This window comes from Rousettus aegyptiacus, unplaced genomic scaffold, assembly GCF_014176215.1.
Source record: "Rousettus aegyptiacus isolate mRouAeg1 unplaced genomic scaffold, mRouAeg1.p scaffold_m13_p_6, whole genome shotgun sequence".
Lineage (NCBI taxonomy): Eukaryota > Metazoa > Chordata > Mammalia > Chiroptera > Pteropodidae > Rousettus > Rousettus aegyptiacus.
Window position 1 is genome coordinate 33,306,247 of NW_023416309.1, and position 15,872 is coordinate 33,322,118.

The 15,872-nt window shown below is 37.6% G+C and overlaps 1 protein-coding gene across 5 annotated transcripts in view; it reads left to right on the forward strand.

The window, feature by feature from the left end:
• The window catches only part of PCGF5 (polycomb group ring finger 5), a 103,117-nt gene that overhangs the window by 38,681 nt on the left and 48,564 nt on the right, over positions 1 to 15,872 (forward strand). For 4 of the 5 annotated variants that reach the window (XM_036222028.1, XM_036222029.1, XM_036222030.1 and 1 more), the window contains exons 1-2: positions 4,446 to 4,610; positions 6,662 to 6,956. In XM_036222028.1, coding sequence (XP_036077921.1) covers positions 6,845 to 6,956 — 112 coding nt within the window. In that variant the 5' untranslated portion in view covers positions 4,446 to 4,610; positions 6,662 to 6,844. Of the gene's footprint in view, positions 1 to 4,445; positions 4,611 to 6,661; positions 6,957 to 15,872 lie in introns of those variants that run through there. The other variant, XM_016151280.2, reaches the window with a different exon arrangement.

Consider the following 15,872-nt stretch of genomic DNA (forward strand, 5'->3'; position numbering starts at 1 on the left):
CATGTGCCTAGTCTCCTCTGGTATTTGAATATTTATGTTACTAAGTTTCTGATATGCATTTGCCCCAATTGAATTTCATACCTTTTTTTGCTGGGACTTTTTTCTGACTTTTCTAAAATCACTCCTAACTTGGAATCATTTGCATTCAGATTTAATTGAATATTCTTAGTTTCTGCATTTAAGTTATTTGTCCACTTATGATCTTCAAAGATTTAATCTGGCCTCCCAAAAGAACAGTTGTGGTTCCATAATGATATTTTAAAATGTCATAGCCCTGATGATTGGAGTAAATCCAGTTTTTCCTTATAGTCTGTACCTATTTTAGTAAGTCTGTTTTTTCAGTAAAAATGGAACTTGCTTGAGCCAACTGTTGAAATCACAGTAAAGAAAATGCGGCTAGCTTTTCTGCCTCTTAAAGGAGAAAAAAAAATCGTCAGTCTGTGTCTTTAGCATAATGTATTTAAAGCACTTTAAAATATTAATTTAGCTAGTTGCACAGTAGCATAATCCAGCCTACACTTAAAGCTATTTATCTGTACTCGCTTTTAGTATATAGACTTAATTTCTCTTTTTTTTTTTTTCTGGATTTCTCATTTTTCATAGCCATGGCTTCTACTATTTTACCTAGCTGTCTTTGTAACTGGCAGAGTCTTAAGCATGTAGGACTAATTTCTTGACCACCCATGGTACTCCAGGTTTCAACTGGAGTTATGTCATTTGATCGTGTTTCATTTAACATTTTATTAAATTTGATGTATTGCTCTATAATTGTTTCAAAGGTGGCCTTTGAGATCATCTGATACCTAAAGGATAAGTAAGAGTTGGCCAGCTTTAGCAAGGGTGGGGAAAGGTGAGGGAAGTGGGACAGGGTACTTTGAAAGAAGAGCCTTCTCTCTTAACTAGAGGGTAAAAAGGTTCATTATGGCTGCAGCATGGAGTTTGAGGGAGAGGCTGTAGAAGTGACGGTTCTGTGATGGGCTTGTTAAGTATTTGGCTTTATCCTAAGAACAAGGATTTTTTAAAGCTAGAGAGCAGCATGATCAAATTTGTAGTTAGAGTCCTCTGGCTGTGCTGTGGAGAAAGGTTTGGTGGAGAAGAGCTGTAGGGAGACTGCGTAAGAAAGTTCATTGAAGTAATGGAGGGTAGAGATGATAGTAATCGGAACCAGGGTCAGTTAAGTGGAAGGATTCAAGAGACATTTAGCAGAGAGAGTCCTTGAGAATTATTGATTGCAGAGGAAGGGTGCATTGAGAGAAAAAGAACCGGTCAAGGGTGATTGGAAGTCCTTCAGTTCTCTGTTCCCTTCCCATTCCTCCATCACTAGTTTTAGGCAATCATAGATTTTGAGCTGTAATATCCATGGCCATAAAATAAATACATTTGGACCCAATAGGAGACTTTTATGTATTCTAAAATCTCTGTAGGAGGACTTTTAGATTACAGAGGGTAGTTTTATGTTAGAGATATTCCATGTTAGAAGATTAAATAGTGTACTTACGTATATAAAATAATTTACCATAATGAAAAAGTCATCTTATTTAATATTTCAGGTAAATGGAAAGATATAACCCTATTTTTAAAATGTTATGCCATTAAACAAGAGTTCACTGTTATATTTATTAGACAAGGAAAGAATGTGAACTTTTTAGTATAGAATTACCCATCCATTGCCCTGCCTTAACTGAAATAAAAATCCATACATAAAATATAAATGAATGAAAACATGTTAAGTATGCAGATAGCTCCAGATGGTTCTGAGGGTTATCAAAAGCTATTTGTGGTTCCCTGGATGAATCCAGATCAATGATCAAGTGAAAAGTTATCACTTGAGGATTACACTTCTTCGATAGGAAATCACCAGTGGCCACTTCACTCCTAAATACCACCTAGGCAATTATTTCCCTCCCTCTCTTTGTCCATTCTTCTCTCTCATTGTTCATTTTCTTTAATTTATTTTGTACCAGCCTTCCCTTAAATTCTTGGACTTGCGAAGTTCTCTTGAGAGGTGTAAATAATAGGGATCTGGCACTTTTGTTTTGGGCTTGGCTTGACCGAAATAATTATGAATTTGCCACTTCTCAGGATATTGATTTCTACATCTGTAAAATGAGAAAGCTGAAGTAGATTAGTGATAAGGGAACTCCCAGCTATGATTTTTTTTAATCTTTTTCCTGGGCGTGTATATCCAGTTGCTTCCATGCCTTTGTTTATCTGACAGCCCCACTGGTACTTGAGATTTGGTAGCAGAACCCCCCCACCCACATACTGAGGCTTCCGAGTCAATGGGTGAGTCAGTGGAAAGCGGTCCAAGGGGAGGAGAGGCAACATAGCAGCTGAAAGTCTTCTGTTTAAATGCTTAGAACCTACACATAGGTCTGGAAACTTGCCCCTTTGTAACTTTCTCTCTTGCTGTTTTTCTGTTGTTATTATTTTCTTAACCAGACAGATGTTTGAGTTTTTTTTTGTTTTGTTTTTTGTGTGTTCATTTCTTTTTCTTGGAATGGGAGGGGTAGGGCAGTTGCTGAAGAGGGGCAAGGAGAAACCACTGAACATTTTTTTTACAAACCGTGCTGCCTCTAAAGATACAAAGCACAGATTTCCTTACAAAGGTTGTAATTCTGTCCCCTACCTCCAAGTCCACCATTTGCACTTTCGCTTATGGCAGCGCTCCTCCACATCACTTCAGGTACTGCTCTATAGCATAATCGTGACCTCATCCTCCCTCCATTGTTACTATAAGTCCTTATAATATCCATCCTCAAGCTATTTCCTCAAGGAATGCTAATTAACCCCACTTACAGTGCTGATCACTAGTCACATTTAAGCCCTCTGGACTTCATTAAGTGTTATTCTTTAAAAATATATTTAAATAGGTTCATATGCAAAATAGGATAATACCAAATCATATTGTATGTATTGTAGTATATATGGTAACATATATATTACAATATATTTTAAATAACTAGAAATAGGGGCCTTCATGTATTGCTTTGTTTTGTCTCTGAGATGAAGATCTGAAGAGTTAACACTTCACTTATAAAGCCACTTGACCTGATTTGTTTTCCATGCTCGTTGTGATTGTTATGACTTATTGAAGTTGACCCAACTTGGAAATTGTCATGTTTACCTTTGCCTTAAAATACAGTCATTGAAAGCTGTTTCAGAACATGTATTGCTCCTGCTATGATACTAAAAATAGTAATTTTTAAATGTTATGTCTGCTGTACATAAGTTTAATTATATATAAATAAGATATTTTAAAAAGCTGTCCTGGTCTACTTCTTGGCGTATTTTAAATTTGAAATGGATCTTTGAACCCCTGTATGGCTGCTGGACTAGTGGTCATTGTGTTCATTGGTTTGCCACTAGAGCCATCTTCATAATCTATCACTCGTAATAAGGAAGATGACTCCTGTAAATTGGAGATAAAGTGCTTTTCATTAATTTCCCCTTCCCCTCCACTGCTGTCAACTCCCTAGCCATCACTGTTCTCACTTCTATGGAAACGAAGATGTTGTAATTTTAACACCTTTTCTTCTTTCTAATAAATACTACACAAGATTGAAAGCTGCTCTTTACTGATTCTCTTTGGGATGTTAAACTTTTGCTTGATCAGTGGAGACCACACTGATTTACCTGTTGCCCTAGGATTACTGGATTGCAGTTTTCTGAGAAGCAAAGAACCAGGTCTAATTTATGTTTAGCAAAATAGTGGTAGTAGAAATAATAAATTTGTGGAATGCAGAATAGGATTGAATGACTTTGAGGAATTCTTTAATGCATGCTTTTGAATACACTTTTTACAGTGAATGTTTTTTTGTAGATCTCAAAGTCCACTGGTTTTTTTGTTTTTGTTTTTGTTTTGACCCTTGCAAAGAGTCATAACTATTTACTTTTTCACTAAAAACTCCCACCCTTACCGAGCTGCTTGCTTACAGCTGTCAACAATTGTGCACTCTGGATCCACCCCACAGTAACAAGTTCGTTAGTGATTTTTAAATAAGGTACAAATCAAAAGCTGTCTCATTCCTCCTCCCCACACCCGCCATTCCCGCCGCGGCCAGGTGGGACAGGCGTGGGGAAGAAGCAGCTCAGTCAACAATTTCGCAGGATGCCTCATTCTCAGCACTGACCGTTGTCCTTAAACCCGCCTGGAGTAATATACCAGGCATTGTTAAAATGAAAACAACCGTAAGGGGCTGGTGGTGGAGCGAAAAACCGAGATAAAATTTGGCCAAAGCTACGTGTGGCGCTGGAGCCGAGGGGACGCAGCGGGAGGGGCAGCCGCGGCACCTGCGAGTGCGAGGAGCGCGGGCTGGCGGGCGTGGCCTGCGGGCGTGGCCGGGGGCGTGGCCGGCCAGCGGCGCCGGCGGTTGCAAGGGGGTGGAGTTGCCCTTGGAGGCGGCACCGGCCGTGGGCCCTGAGGCCCGCCGCGCCCTATCGGGCCCTAGCCGAGTGGCCCCGCGGAGCCGGCGCGCTCCCGCCTGCAGGGGGAGGGCGGACGGGGCGCCGGGACCGTCCAGGCCTCGGCGAGCGCTGTTTCTCTTTCACTTTCCTTCCCTGCGAGGCCGGCGCTCCAGCGGGCGAGGAGCGGCGGCGGCCGCCGCGGGGTAGGTACCCGGCGAGCTTGCGAGTGGCCGAGGGGCCGGGACCCCGGTCGCCCCCGTGCTCCCTGCCCAAGTTTGCGCCAGGAGCAGGAGCGACACCTCCAGGCACCTGCCGTGTTGGGAACCGGGGGAGTCCCCGGGGCGTGGGCGGAGTGGTCTGCTGGGGTTTGGGGGAGTCGGTGGCGCGGCTCCGCCGTGGGGGAGAGGGCGGCGGGCTGCAGGCCCGGCGGGAGGCGGTGCGCCCTCCCCAGTGCCGCCCCCGCCCGACCTGAACGGCGCGTCCGCGGGGCCCGGGCCCGCGCACCTGCGGGCGGGCGTGCGCTTGGGCCGCCCAGGGCGCTCCCGCCGGGTCCCGCCGCCGGAGGACTCCGAAAAGTTCCCTGCCGCCCGTGCCCAGTCACTGCCCGTGCTTGTGTCCTTTCTGTTTTGGTGACAGGGCTCTATGCTCATGATCTTAATACCACCCCAGGTCAGGACCTTGCGTTTCCTCTTTCGGGGACTTTCTCTTGGAGCTTCCAGGCAAACCTGTGGGAAAGTCAGGGCCGTTAATCACAGTGTATAGAGGAAGAAGTTGAGACCCAAGCGGGGATACGAAATGTCTTGCTGAAGGTCATAGAGAGCTAAGGACAGAAAAACCCAGATCCCTAGACCCCTGTTTGTTAATTATGCTCTCTTTCTGCTACACCCTCTACACGATTTCCCAAGTGGATAGGATAACGTGCAGAACCTGTTACGAGAACATTCTCAGTGGCAATGTGTGGATGGAATGATGCCTTTTGCCTTTCCGGTTGCTTTATTTATACCTACCTATGAGTGAACAGCTAAGAAAGAAAAGTTTCTGGTTTTAGAATTAACTTAGGAAATCACCTATTTCATGTCGCGTTTTCTAAGAGGACGTGTTACAAGAAACCTTTTAAAACTTTTAAGTAACCTTAAGTATAAGCCAGCTCTGCTTAACGTTTCTGGAAAAAAGTTAATGACATTCAGTTTTTACTGTGTGTCACCTCTATGTATATTGTCTTATTTAATCTTCACCACTCTAGGAGAATAGCACTTTTATTTTCATTCTACAGTAAAAAAAAAAAAAAAAAAAAAAAAAAAAAAAAAAAAAAAAAAAAAAGCTGCTAAGAGAGGGTAAGTAACATTGCCCAGCTCATACACTTACTAAATGTGATGGGTTTCTATCACATATTGTTGCGGCCTAGTAGAGGAGATAAAAAATATGTAACTGAAAATCAAAATACATTAAAGGAAAATGTAACAGGAGAGAAGTAAGCGTTAAAAACCATGGAGGGATTACAATGAGGATAGCCCTGGAGGAGGGTTTTGAAGGATGAGTAGGATCTAGACAGAGGAGAGGAAGGGCTTGTTGGATATAGGGCATAGAGGGCATAGAGCCTGTGGGAATGCGCTGGAAGAGAGTGAGTGAACCTTTTAGTTTGCCCGAATGTTGAGGGGTATGTTAAGGTCAGCCTGTGGAGGGTCTTATATGACAAGCTAAGAAATTCAAGTTTTTCTCTTTGTAAAGATGAAACACTGACATTATCATTCTTTGACATCTTTTGCTAACCTGGTAGCAATATAAGATGGACTAAAGGTAGGTAATATATACTAGTAGTGTGGCTGTGTATGGATTGAAAAAGGACAGCAGCATGATTTGACTACTGAGTGTGGGATACGAAATGGAAAGAGAGAGCATTTTGATAGGGACAGTAATGACCAGTTTTGAACCCTATAACTTGTATTGGCAGGAACTCCTACTAGAGCAGTCAAGCAGATGGTTAAGATCCATTACTGAAGAGATAGATATCAAAACTGGAGTTTATAGCCTTGGATGCCATTTGCATACAGGTGAACGTTGAGGCTCCAGGATGGGATGAGTTTGTCATTATTTTGAGTTAAATTGTAGCAGGTTTACTGTTAATGTTGCAGTGAGGGAAATGTTCTTCTGTTCATCCAATTTGGAACATATATAACACTTGCTGCTGATATAATGATATTAATACATTATGAGGAATATGACACTTTTTTCTCTCATCTTTTTATTGAAACAGATATGGGAAAGCAGAAGCACCGAAAGGAGTGATGACCAGTGATCTCATGATAGATCTGGATGTTAGTTCTCATGCCTCAGGATCTCCAGTTGGGAACTCCATACCAGCTCCGGGGATCAGACTTTCATCCACTTAAAACCCTTCTTTGCTTGAACTGCTAAAGCCGGTCCTAGCTAACTACGAATGGCTACCCAAAGGAAACACTTGGTGAAAGATTTCAATCCTTACATCACCTGCTATATCTGTAAAGGGTATCTGATCAAGCCGACTACAGTGACGGAATGCCTCCACACCTGTAAGTAACCTTTTACATCATATGTCCATCAGGAGTTGTCTTACATTTGCTTTTTAAATTTTTTTTTGTTTTACCTAGATTTTAGCTTTTGAAACAATGAGTATTCTAAGAATTAACTTTAAATATATTTTCAGGATTTAACTTATTTGTCATTGGAATGCCAGTGGCATGAAATTATTCCTGTACTTTTTAAATTGTAATAGTTGACTTTTCTCTGATTTTAAAATGTTCTAAATATCATAAACATATTATTGGTTATGGTATTTTTAAAAAGTAAACAGGTTTTTTTATTAAAACATTATACTGAAGGAATTAATCTCAGAAGTTTTATTAAAATATGCATAATTTAATTCATTGTTGGTTTTTTAAACCACTTTATTGAGGTATGGTTGACATACAAAAAGCTGTACATATTTATTATATACAGTTTGATAACTTTAGAGATAAGTATACACCCTTGAAACTGTCATCACATTTATGCCATAAACCTATTCATCACCTCCAAAAGTTTTCTCCCTTTCTTATTATTTTTGTGATAAGAACACAACATTAAATCTATCCTCTTAGAGAATTTTAACTGTACAGTGCAGTATGGTTAACTCTCGGTACTGTGCTCTACAGTAGACCTCTAGGACTTACTCATCTCATGCAGACAAAACTTTGTATACTTTGACTAATAACCAGCAGCCTCAGCATCACCCAGGAACGTGCTAGAAATGCAAATTATCAGGCCCGACCCTGGATCCACCAAATCAGAAACTCTGGGAGTGAGCCCAGTAATCTGTGTTTAACAAGCTCTCCATGTGATTCTGAAACACTCAAGTCTGTTAGAATATGACCATATCTGTGGAACTCCTAACAAGTTTTTTTTTTCCCCTCACCTGTTCAATCAGTAGAGGAAGAGAAATTTTTAGAGCCACTTATGCCAAGATTTCTTTTTTTTTCTGCCAATACCAATTTATTTTTCTATTTCATTGAAAATAATTCCAGTAAGTTCTACGTTATTATGTGTACAAAAGTAGGTACTTTATATATGTACTTGCTTTTATTTTAGCTTTACAGTAACTTTGGAGCAATTGGGGTGAATGTGGGGAGGGAAAGAGGATATAGAGATAATCTTAATTTTTGGGGTATGGAAACTAAGAATTAAGTAACTTGCCCAGTTCCACAGCTAATGAGTGGTGGGCCTGTATTCAACTTCAAAGCCCATGCTATTTCTGAGATAAAGTGGTGCCTTTAAAAAAAAAAAATCCTCCCTTTCATCTATACTCCCTCTGCTGAACTGATATAATATTTTACCACTTGTTTTAAATAGGGGGGCAAAATAGAATCACCTGGAAATGGTCCAAATGACAAATTTTATGTTATATGTATTTTCCACAATTAAAAAAAAAAATGGAATTACCTAGGAAGCTGTTTAAACTTATATATGGCCCAGAACTCTACCTGGAGAGGTCTGGGCATGTGTACTTTGGAAAACCTCTTCAGGTGAGCTGGTATGTATATACACCTGTTGTATGTCATGCACCATTCTAGGCACAAAGGATATAGCAGTGAACAAGATAGTAGAAAAATCTATGCTCTCAAGAAGTTTTAGGGGAAACTAATAATATGTGCCATGTTAATGATGAATGCATAAAGAGGAACAAAGAAGACCTGTAAATAGTAGAGATGGGTTATATATAGTGTCAGGGTTGGGCTCTGATATGATGACGTTTGAACAGAAACCTGAAGGGATTGAGCTCTGAATATATGAGAATAACATTCTAGGCGGAGGGAAAATCAAGTATGAGGCCTTGAGGTAGAAATGCCCTTGGCAGGTTTGAGGAAGAGCACATTAGAAGGCTATTGCTGCAGGTCAGCTGAATAGGGCCTTCACCCAGGGTAATGAGGTGTGAGATGGAGGTGGGGAAGAGTGAGTGGATTGTGGACGTATTGTGGAGGAAGAGTGGACAGAATGGGGACTTTATCTTATATGTTTGCCACCATACCAAGTATGGTAGGTACACATGGCCGGTCTGTTTTGTTTTGCTGCTTAACATTTGTGCACTGTTTCTATATTTGAATGTGGGGCATCGTGAAATCCTAATTTAAATGTCAACTTTTTTTGGAGGAAAAACAAAGATTCTAGAAGTATAAACAATCAGTTTATAAGGAAGGATTATGTTTATATTTGCAACAGCAGTTTAAGGTCTAAAGGTGACAGTCTATATAGGTCATTCTGGCCTAAGAAATCCCTTGACAGTCATCAAGCCCTTTATTGACAGAATGAACATGCCAGAAGTGTGATTAAAAGACAATGTTAAATCACAAATGTGGCCTTTTATCAATAGAGAACACAGAACAGAGTAAATGATAGAGTCAGGTACTCAACCCAGTGTCTGAGGCGACCTGAGGATTCAGTAGAGCTAAACTTTATGCATTTTCCAGTCCTTGGATTTCAGTGTATTTTTGTTGTTGTTGTTTATAGTTATATTAGGGCTTTTAATAAGGTAAAAACTATACTACGTGCAAAATATCCTCTTATTTGTATTGATAAAATAAATAGCACCACAAAGCAGTGTTCCTTAGTCATTGGTTGGGTCTTTGATGTTACCTGGTTTCCTTATGTATAATGTGGGACAGATATAGTGATATCGTGATTTGGGATCAGTATGGAATAGAAAAGATGGCCAAATGGGACAGGAGGAAAGTAAGAAGTGTTAAGTGACATTGTGGTATCCCATAATATTTTCAGTCTTGACTTAGTCACATGAAGATAATATCTTAAGATAACTTCGTGTACTGACTAGAATTTTATGATTATACAATAAATATAAGTAAAGAATGATTCTTATGAAAACTAATAAGAAATATAAAGATTTTTGGTGTTTTTTTCAAGTTCGAAATATATAAATGGAGCTTTATTATTGGTGAGTAAAACCAGCATGGAATCTGCCATTCTGGACTTTCTGGTCAAGAGAAGAAACAGTAATCAAGTTAAGAAATGTATAAAATAAAATTAGATGCTAATAAGTGTGGTGAAAATAATGAAACAGAATGATAAAATAAGTATGTGTCAGGATATTACAGCAGAATGGAATGCTAGAGAGGAAACTAAAGTGTTTTCTGAAAGCCACGGACCGAAGGCCTGAGGAGAAAGGACCAAGCCAGTTTGAAGGAAGCGGGAAGCAGAGATGCGATAGCAGAGCAGACTAGGTAGACAATGCCTCAGGATCCTGGCAAGGAGTTGTGGTGTGGGGAAAGGCTAGTAAAAGCCCAATCTTTAAGAAGGCTTACACATCACCTCCTAGCAGCACTTCCCTTCAGCAGGCCAAGGACATTCGATAACATAAAATTTTTAAATGAGGTAAAAATTTAAAACAAATGAGTTTTTAGCTTTCAGTGATCACTTAATGCCGGAGGGACTAAATCTACATTAACTATGGTTACAAGTCTGAGATAATTTTAATAATGTAATGCAACAAACCGAAGGAAATAAACATTCACACAAATAATTATTTAATTATTTAAAATAAATAATTAGGTCTCTGGTACTTTGCTAGCCACTGGGGTAAGTCTTAAAAAAGGTAAATTTGGAACCTAAAACTCTATCGAGCAAAATTTCTCATAAACCAAAAAATTTCTACACATGTATTTACATCTCTTTCTTTTCTGTCTGAACTCATCTACTCTGAGATGTCAACTCTCTATACCGATACCTCCCAAATTTTTTATTTCTGGTATAGTCCTTCTGAACTTTTAAGATCCTACTGGCATAGCTCTTTCTTAGTTTTAGAATCCTACTGGATATCCACTAAGATGTCCTAAAGCTGCCTAGAACTCAGCATATCTAAAAATGAATGAATGGAAATACAGTGTTCAGTTGTAAAAACAAGAACTGTGCTCTATACTCGACTTTTTACCCTCACTGACTGGTCTGGTCTCTCTCCCGAATCTCTCTCAAATCTGCCCCTTCATTCCTATCTCCCAGTGACTGTTCTTGCTCAGGCTCTCATTACTTCTTACCAGAGTCACTTCACCCCACTCCTAACCTGTGTCATAGTGGTGGTGATTTAAACAGCTGCTTACTGCCTTCACGACTCACTCTTCAGCTGATCTAAAATTTCCTAAAGATATCCTACCACTTTCAGGATAAATTAGAGCTACTTAGGTGTGACTGATTTATATCCCACTACCTAACACACACAAACATGCAGATACTTGGTTCAGCAGCTTGCTCTGCTTAGAATGTACTTCTCTTGTATGGCTGGCTAGCAGTTACCCATCCATCAAAACTCATATCCTCCAAGATATGCCAACACCTGCTAGCACAGATAGATTTGGGTTAAGTGTATCCTTAGTACCTGGTACTTACATGCTTAAATGAATAAATAAGCCAATCAGTCAATTATTTTATTTCCTTTCAAAGATTGAAATGTAGTATAGGTAGCCAGAAAGGCATGCAGGCAGTGTTGGTTAGGAATTAGGAGTTTTGAAAACCTGTATTCCAAAATATAGGTGGGAGTCTTGTGGGTCTTACGTATGGAGAGAGGGAGAGACATTGGTTTGGGGATTAGAGATTGGTGGCTCTAGATTAAGGGATGCTCTAACTCTTGAACCAGTGTTCTGAGAAACTTTTTAAGGTTGCTTAGAATGTATTTGCTGGTGGCTGTGTAGGTTGTTGACTTAAAATGAAAGATTTTTCATTTAAGAACAAAAGAGCTTTGTTCCAGCAATTAAAATGTGAAGAATACAGTGCATTGGTTCTTACCTCTTTTGTGGTTTATGTTCCCTTTAAGAATCTAATGATTCTTTCCTCAGAAAAAAGAGAAGGTAATAGACATAGAATTCTGTGGTACGAGACAGGAAAGTTTTCCTTTTTCCCTTTCAGATTACGGCATTAATTCATTAACTAAGAATGAATTCTTTGGAAAAACACATTGTTATACTTAGTTCTTAACTCTTGCTAAGAAGGGTTAATTGATAATTAAATATAGTTTTAACAGTTAAGGGATTTGGTGACTTTATGTGCTAATATGTAAGAAAGAAGGAATAACTTAATCATAAGATGGTAAAGTTTAAGTACTACCAACTATGTATTGTTTTTGAACAAGTATTGTAAATACACAAGTATTTAAGGTATAGAGAACTTTTGATACATTGATACTCAGTGTAAAAATCTAACTTTGCATATACTTGCTGTTCAAAGTGCAGCCTCCAAACTAGCAGTATCCACCAGTAGCATCACCTAGGAACTTGTTAGAAGTACAAATTTGTGAGCATTACTGTAGACCTACTGAGTAAGAATCTCTGGGGAGAAGGCCAGAAATCTGTGTAATAACAAGCACTTCAGGTGATTCTGTGGTGCACTAAAGTTTGAGAAGCATTGCTCTGGGTCAGACATTTATAATACAAGCATCTCTTGAAGTAAGCAGTTTGTACTTTTAACCACAAAGTAATTAAATGCTATTAAAAGATTAAATAATAGCTTTTATTGAATGGTTGTCGTATCCGGGGTCTTGGGCTTATCTAATCTTCCCAAGGACCTTTCTAGTTAGATGGTATTACTTAATCATTTAACATATGTTTACTAGCACCTACATTCTGCTAGTCTTTATTCTCATCGGTGGGAACACAGCAGTAAAGAAGACAGGCATAGTCTGTGTCCTCCTAGAAATTGTTCTAATAGGAGAGAGATAAAATATGCAAATAAACAATATAATTTCAGATGCTGTGTGTAACAAATGCTAGGAGGAAAAATAAAACAGGAAGTTCTTTCTTGGGACTTACTATTTGAGCAGAGACCAAAATAATAGGAAGGAGCAAGCTCAGAGGAGGTTTGAGGACAGAATATTTCAGATTCTCACTCTAGGGTTTTTCACAGAGATAAGATGAAATGTTAAGTAACACAGCTAATAACTGCTAGAGCTGGGTTCTGAATCCTGGATAACTGAGTCAGGCATATCTTCATAATAAATTGTCATTTCCCTAATTTTATTTTTTCTTCTGCTTGCTATATTTTCTAAAATTTCTTTAACAACATGTGAATTTAAAATGTATGTATAATAAGCCTCTTCTGATTATTTTTTTCATGATTGTATACTTGTCATTATGTACCAAATCAGTATCTGAATTTATCATTGATTCTGAATAAATAGCCACTATAATGAAGAAAAGATATAAACTGAACTTTCTAATAATCTTTATAAAATTTGACTTTTAGAGTCAAGACTTGTTTTAAGAATAAAAATTAAACACCTATTAAAAGTTTTCGGTTTCATCCAAAAACCATTAGAATAAATAAATTCAGTAAAGTTACACAGTCAGTACAATACACAATAATCTGTTGCATTTCTATATACTAACACCAAACTATCAGAAATAGAAATGAAGAAAACAATTCCATATACAATTCATCAAAAAGAATAAAATAGCTAGGAATAAATTTAACTGAAGTGAAAGAACTGTATATTGAAAACCAGAAGACATTAATGAAAAAATTGAAGAGGTCACAAATAAATGGAAAGATATTTCATGCTCATTGATTGGAAGAATTAATAGTTAACATGTCCATACTACCCAAAGCAGTCTGCATCAAATCCCAGTGGCATTTTTACAGAAATAGAACAAACAATTCTAACATTTTTTTGGAATCACAAAAGACCCCAAATCACCAGAGCAATCTTGAGAAAAAAGAACAAAGCTGGAGGTATCGTGCTCTCTGATTTCAAACTATTACAGTGCTATAGTAATTAAAACAGTATGGTATTCTTATACAGACAGACATATAGACAATGGAACAGAACTGTGAGAACCCAGAAAAAAACACACATGTACAGTTAATTTATGACAAAGGCAAGAATATAAAATGGATAAAAGACGGTTTCTTCAATAATGGTGTTGGGAAAACTGGACCACTGTCTTACACCACACACAAAAATTAACTAAAAATAGATTAAAAACTTGAACATGATACCTGAAACCATTAAACTCCTAGGAAAAAAACACAGGTGAGAAGCATCTTGACATAGGTCTTGGCAATGATTTTATTTGTATTTAACACAAAAGCAAAAGCAACAAAAGCAAAAATAAACAAGTAGGACTATATCTGACTAAAAAGTTTCTTCTGCACAGTATGAGAAACTATCAACAAAAAGAAAAACCAACTTAATGTGAAAATAATTGTGAATTACACACACACACACACACACACACACGTGTCTGATAAGGGGCTACTATTCAAAATATATAAAGAACTCATACAACTTAAACAGCAAAAAAAAAAAAAAATCTGATTAAAAAAATGAAAAGTGGATCTGAATAGACATTTTTCCAGAGAGGACACAGATGGCCAACCAGGTACATTGAAAATTGCTCAGCATCACCAGTCATTAGGGAAATGCAAATCAAAACCATAATGCAATATCACCTCATACCTGTTAGAATAGCTTTCATCAAAAGTAATTAACAAGTGTTGGTGAGGATGTGGAGAAAAGGGAACTCTTATGCACTGTTGGTAGGAATGTAAATTGGTACCACTACTATGGAAAATAGTATGGAGGTTCCTCAGAATATTAAAAATTGAATTATTGTATGATCCAGCAATTCTGCTTCTGGTTATTTATCTGAAGGAAACAAAAACACTAGCTTGAAATGATATACGAACCCCCATGTTCATTGTAGCATTATTTACAATAGCCAAGATAGGGAAACAACCTAAGTGTCCATCTCTGGATGAATAGATAAAATATTATGTAAAATATTATAATATGTAAATGGACTATTCACTCATAAGAAATCTTACCATTTATGACAACATGGATGGACATTATACTAAATGAAATAAGTTAGAGAAAGACAAATAATGTATGATCTGTCTCATAGGTGGCATCTAAAAAAAGTTTTTAGCCCAAGCCGATAGATATAGATAACAGATTGGTGGTTGCCGGAGGCGGGGAAGAAATGAGTTGACTTTTTGTTTGTTTGTTTAAATAACTTCATCTTTTTTTTTAAGGAAAAAAATCAAAGACCTAAATAGAAGTTATATTTAAAGTCTTAGGGTGCAAATATAACATTTTAGAGTTGTAATAGAAATGAGGTCACTATACTTATGTTACATGTTTCAAACAGTATTTTGACAGAAACTATAGTCACTCATTTGTGAAAGTGATTACAGTGTTCAGTGTGATGATTCTTTTTAAATGAGAAAAAATAATTATAAGTCTTTACCTAGGTATTATCTATTATTAGTAATAATGTTAAAGAAGAATTACATGAGATGTATGGTTCTTTTAGCTTTTGAAAATGCATTAGATAGTAAAGAATATTTAAACAGTTTTAAAGCCTCGTAGTGGACACTAACAGAAAACTAGAAAATAACTAATAAGAAAACGAAATTGATTTTCTCATTGGCTTCTGAGAATAAATTATATCTAGAACACAATGAGTTGGAACCGATACCAATGATGGATTGAGAAAATGTACCTAAAGTACCTAAGTATTTAGAGTTAGAAATCATGGTCAGTGTACAGGTATGTTTTAAGAGTTTAGCAAAAAAGGTTACATGTAAACATTAAGAACAAGTACAGTCTAACCTGTAGAAAAGACAAAAGATAATTTCCATTTCAATTTGAAGACTTCCACTTTGAGGACTTTTCATAACTACCGATGCTTCATAAAATACTGGCTTTTACAAAGACTAATATATCGTATCAAAAATTTTAAAACCACTGAAAAATTACATTCCCTCAGAAGGCTCAACCACTGACTTTTTTTTTACTCAGTTAATAGAAAATGATGTATTTTAGAAAAGTAAAGTAGATTTTAGCTTATATTGCATTAGCTCATTTCAGTTGTCAAAAAAATTACTGGTAAACTCAGAATTTCTTCGCTTGCTTTATTTGAAAGTGTAGGTTCATTTCTGACTTGACTACG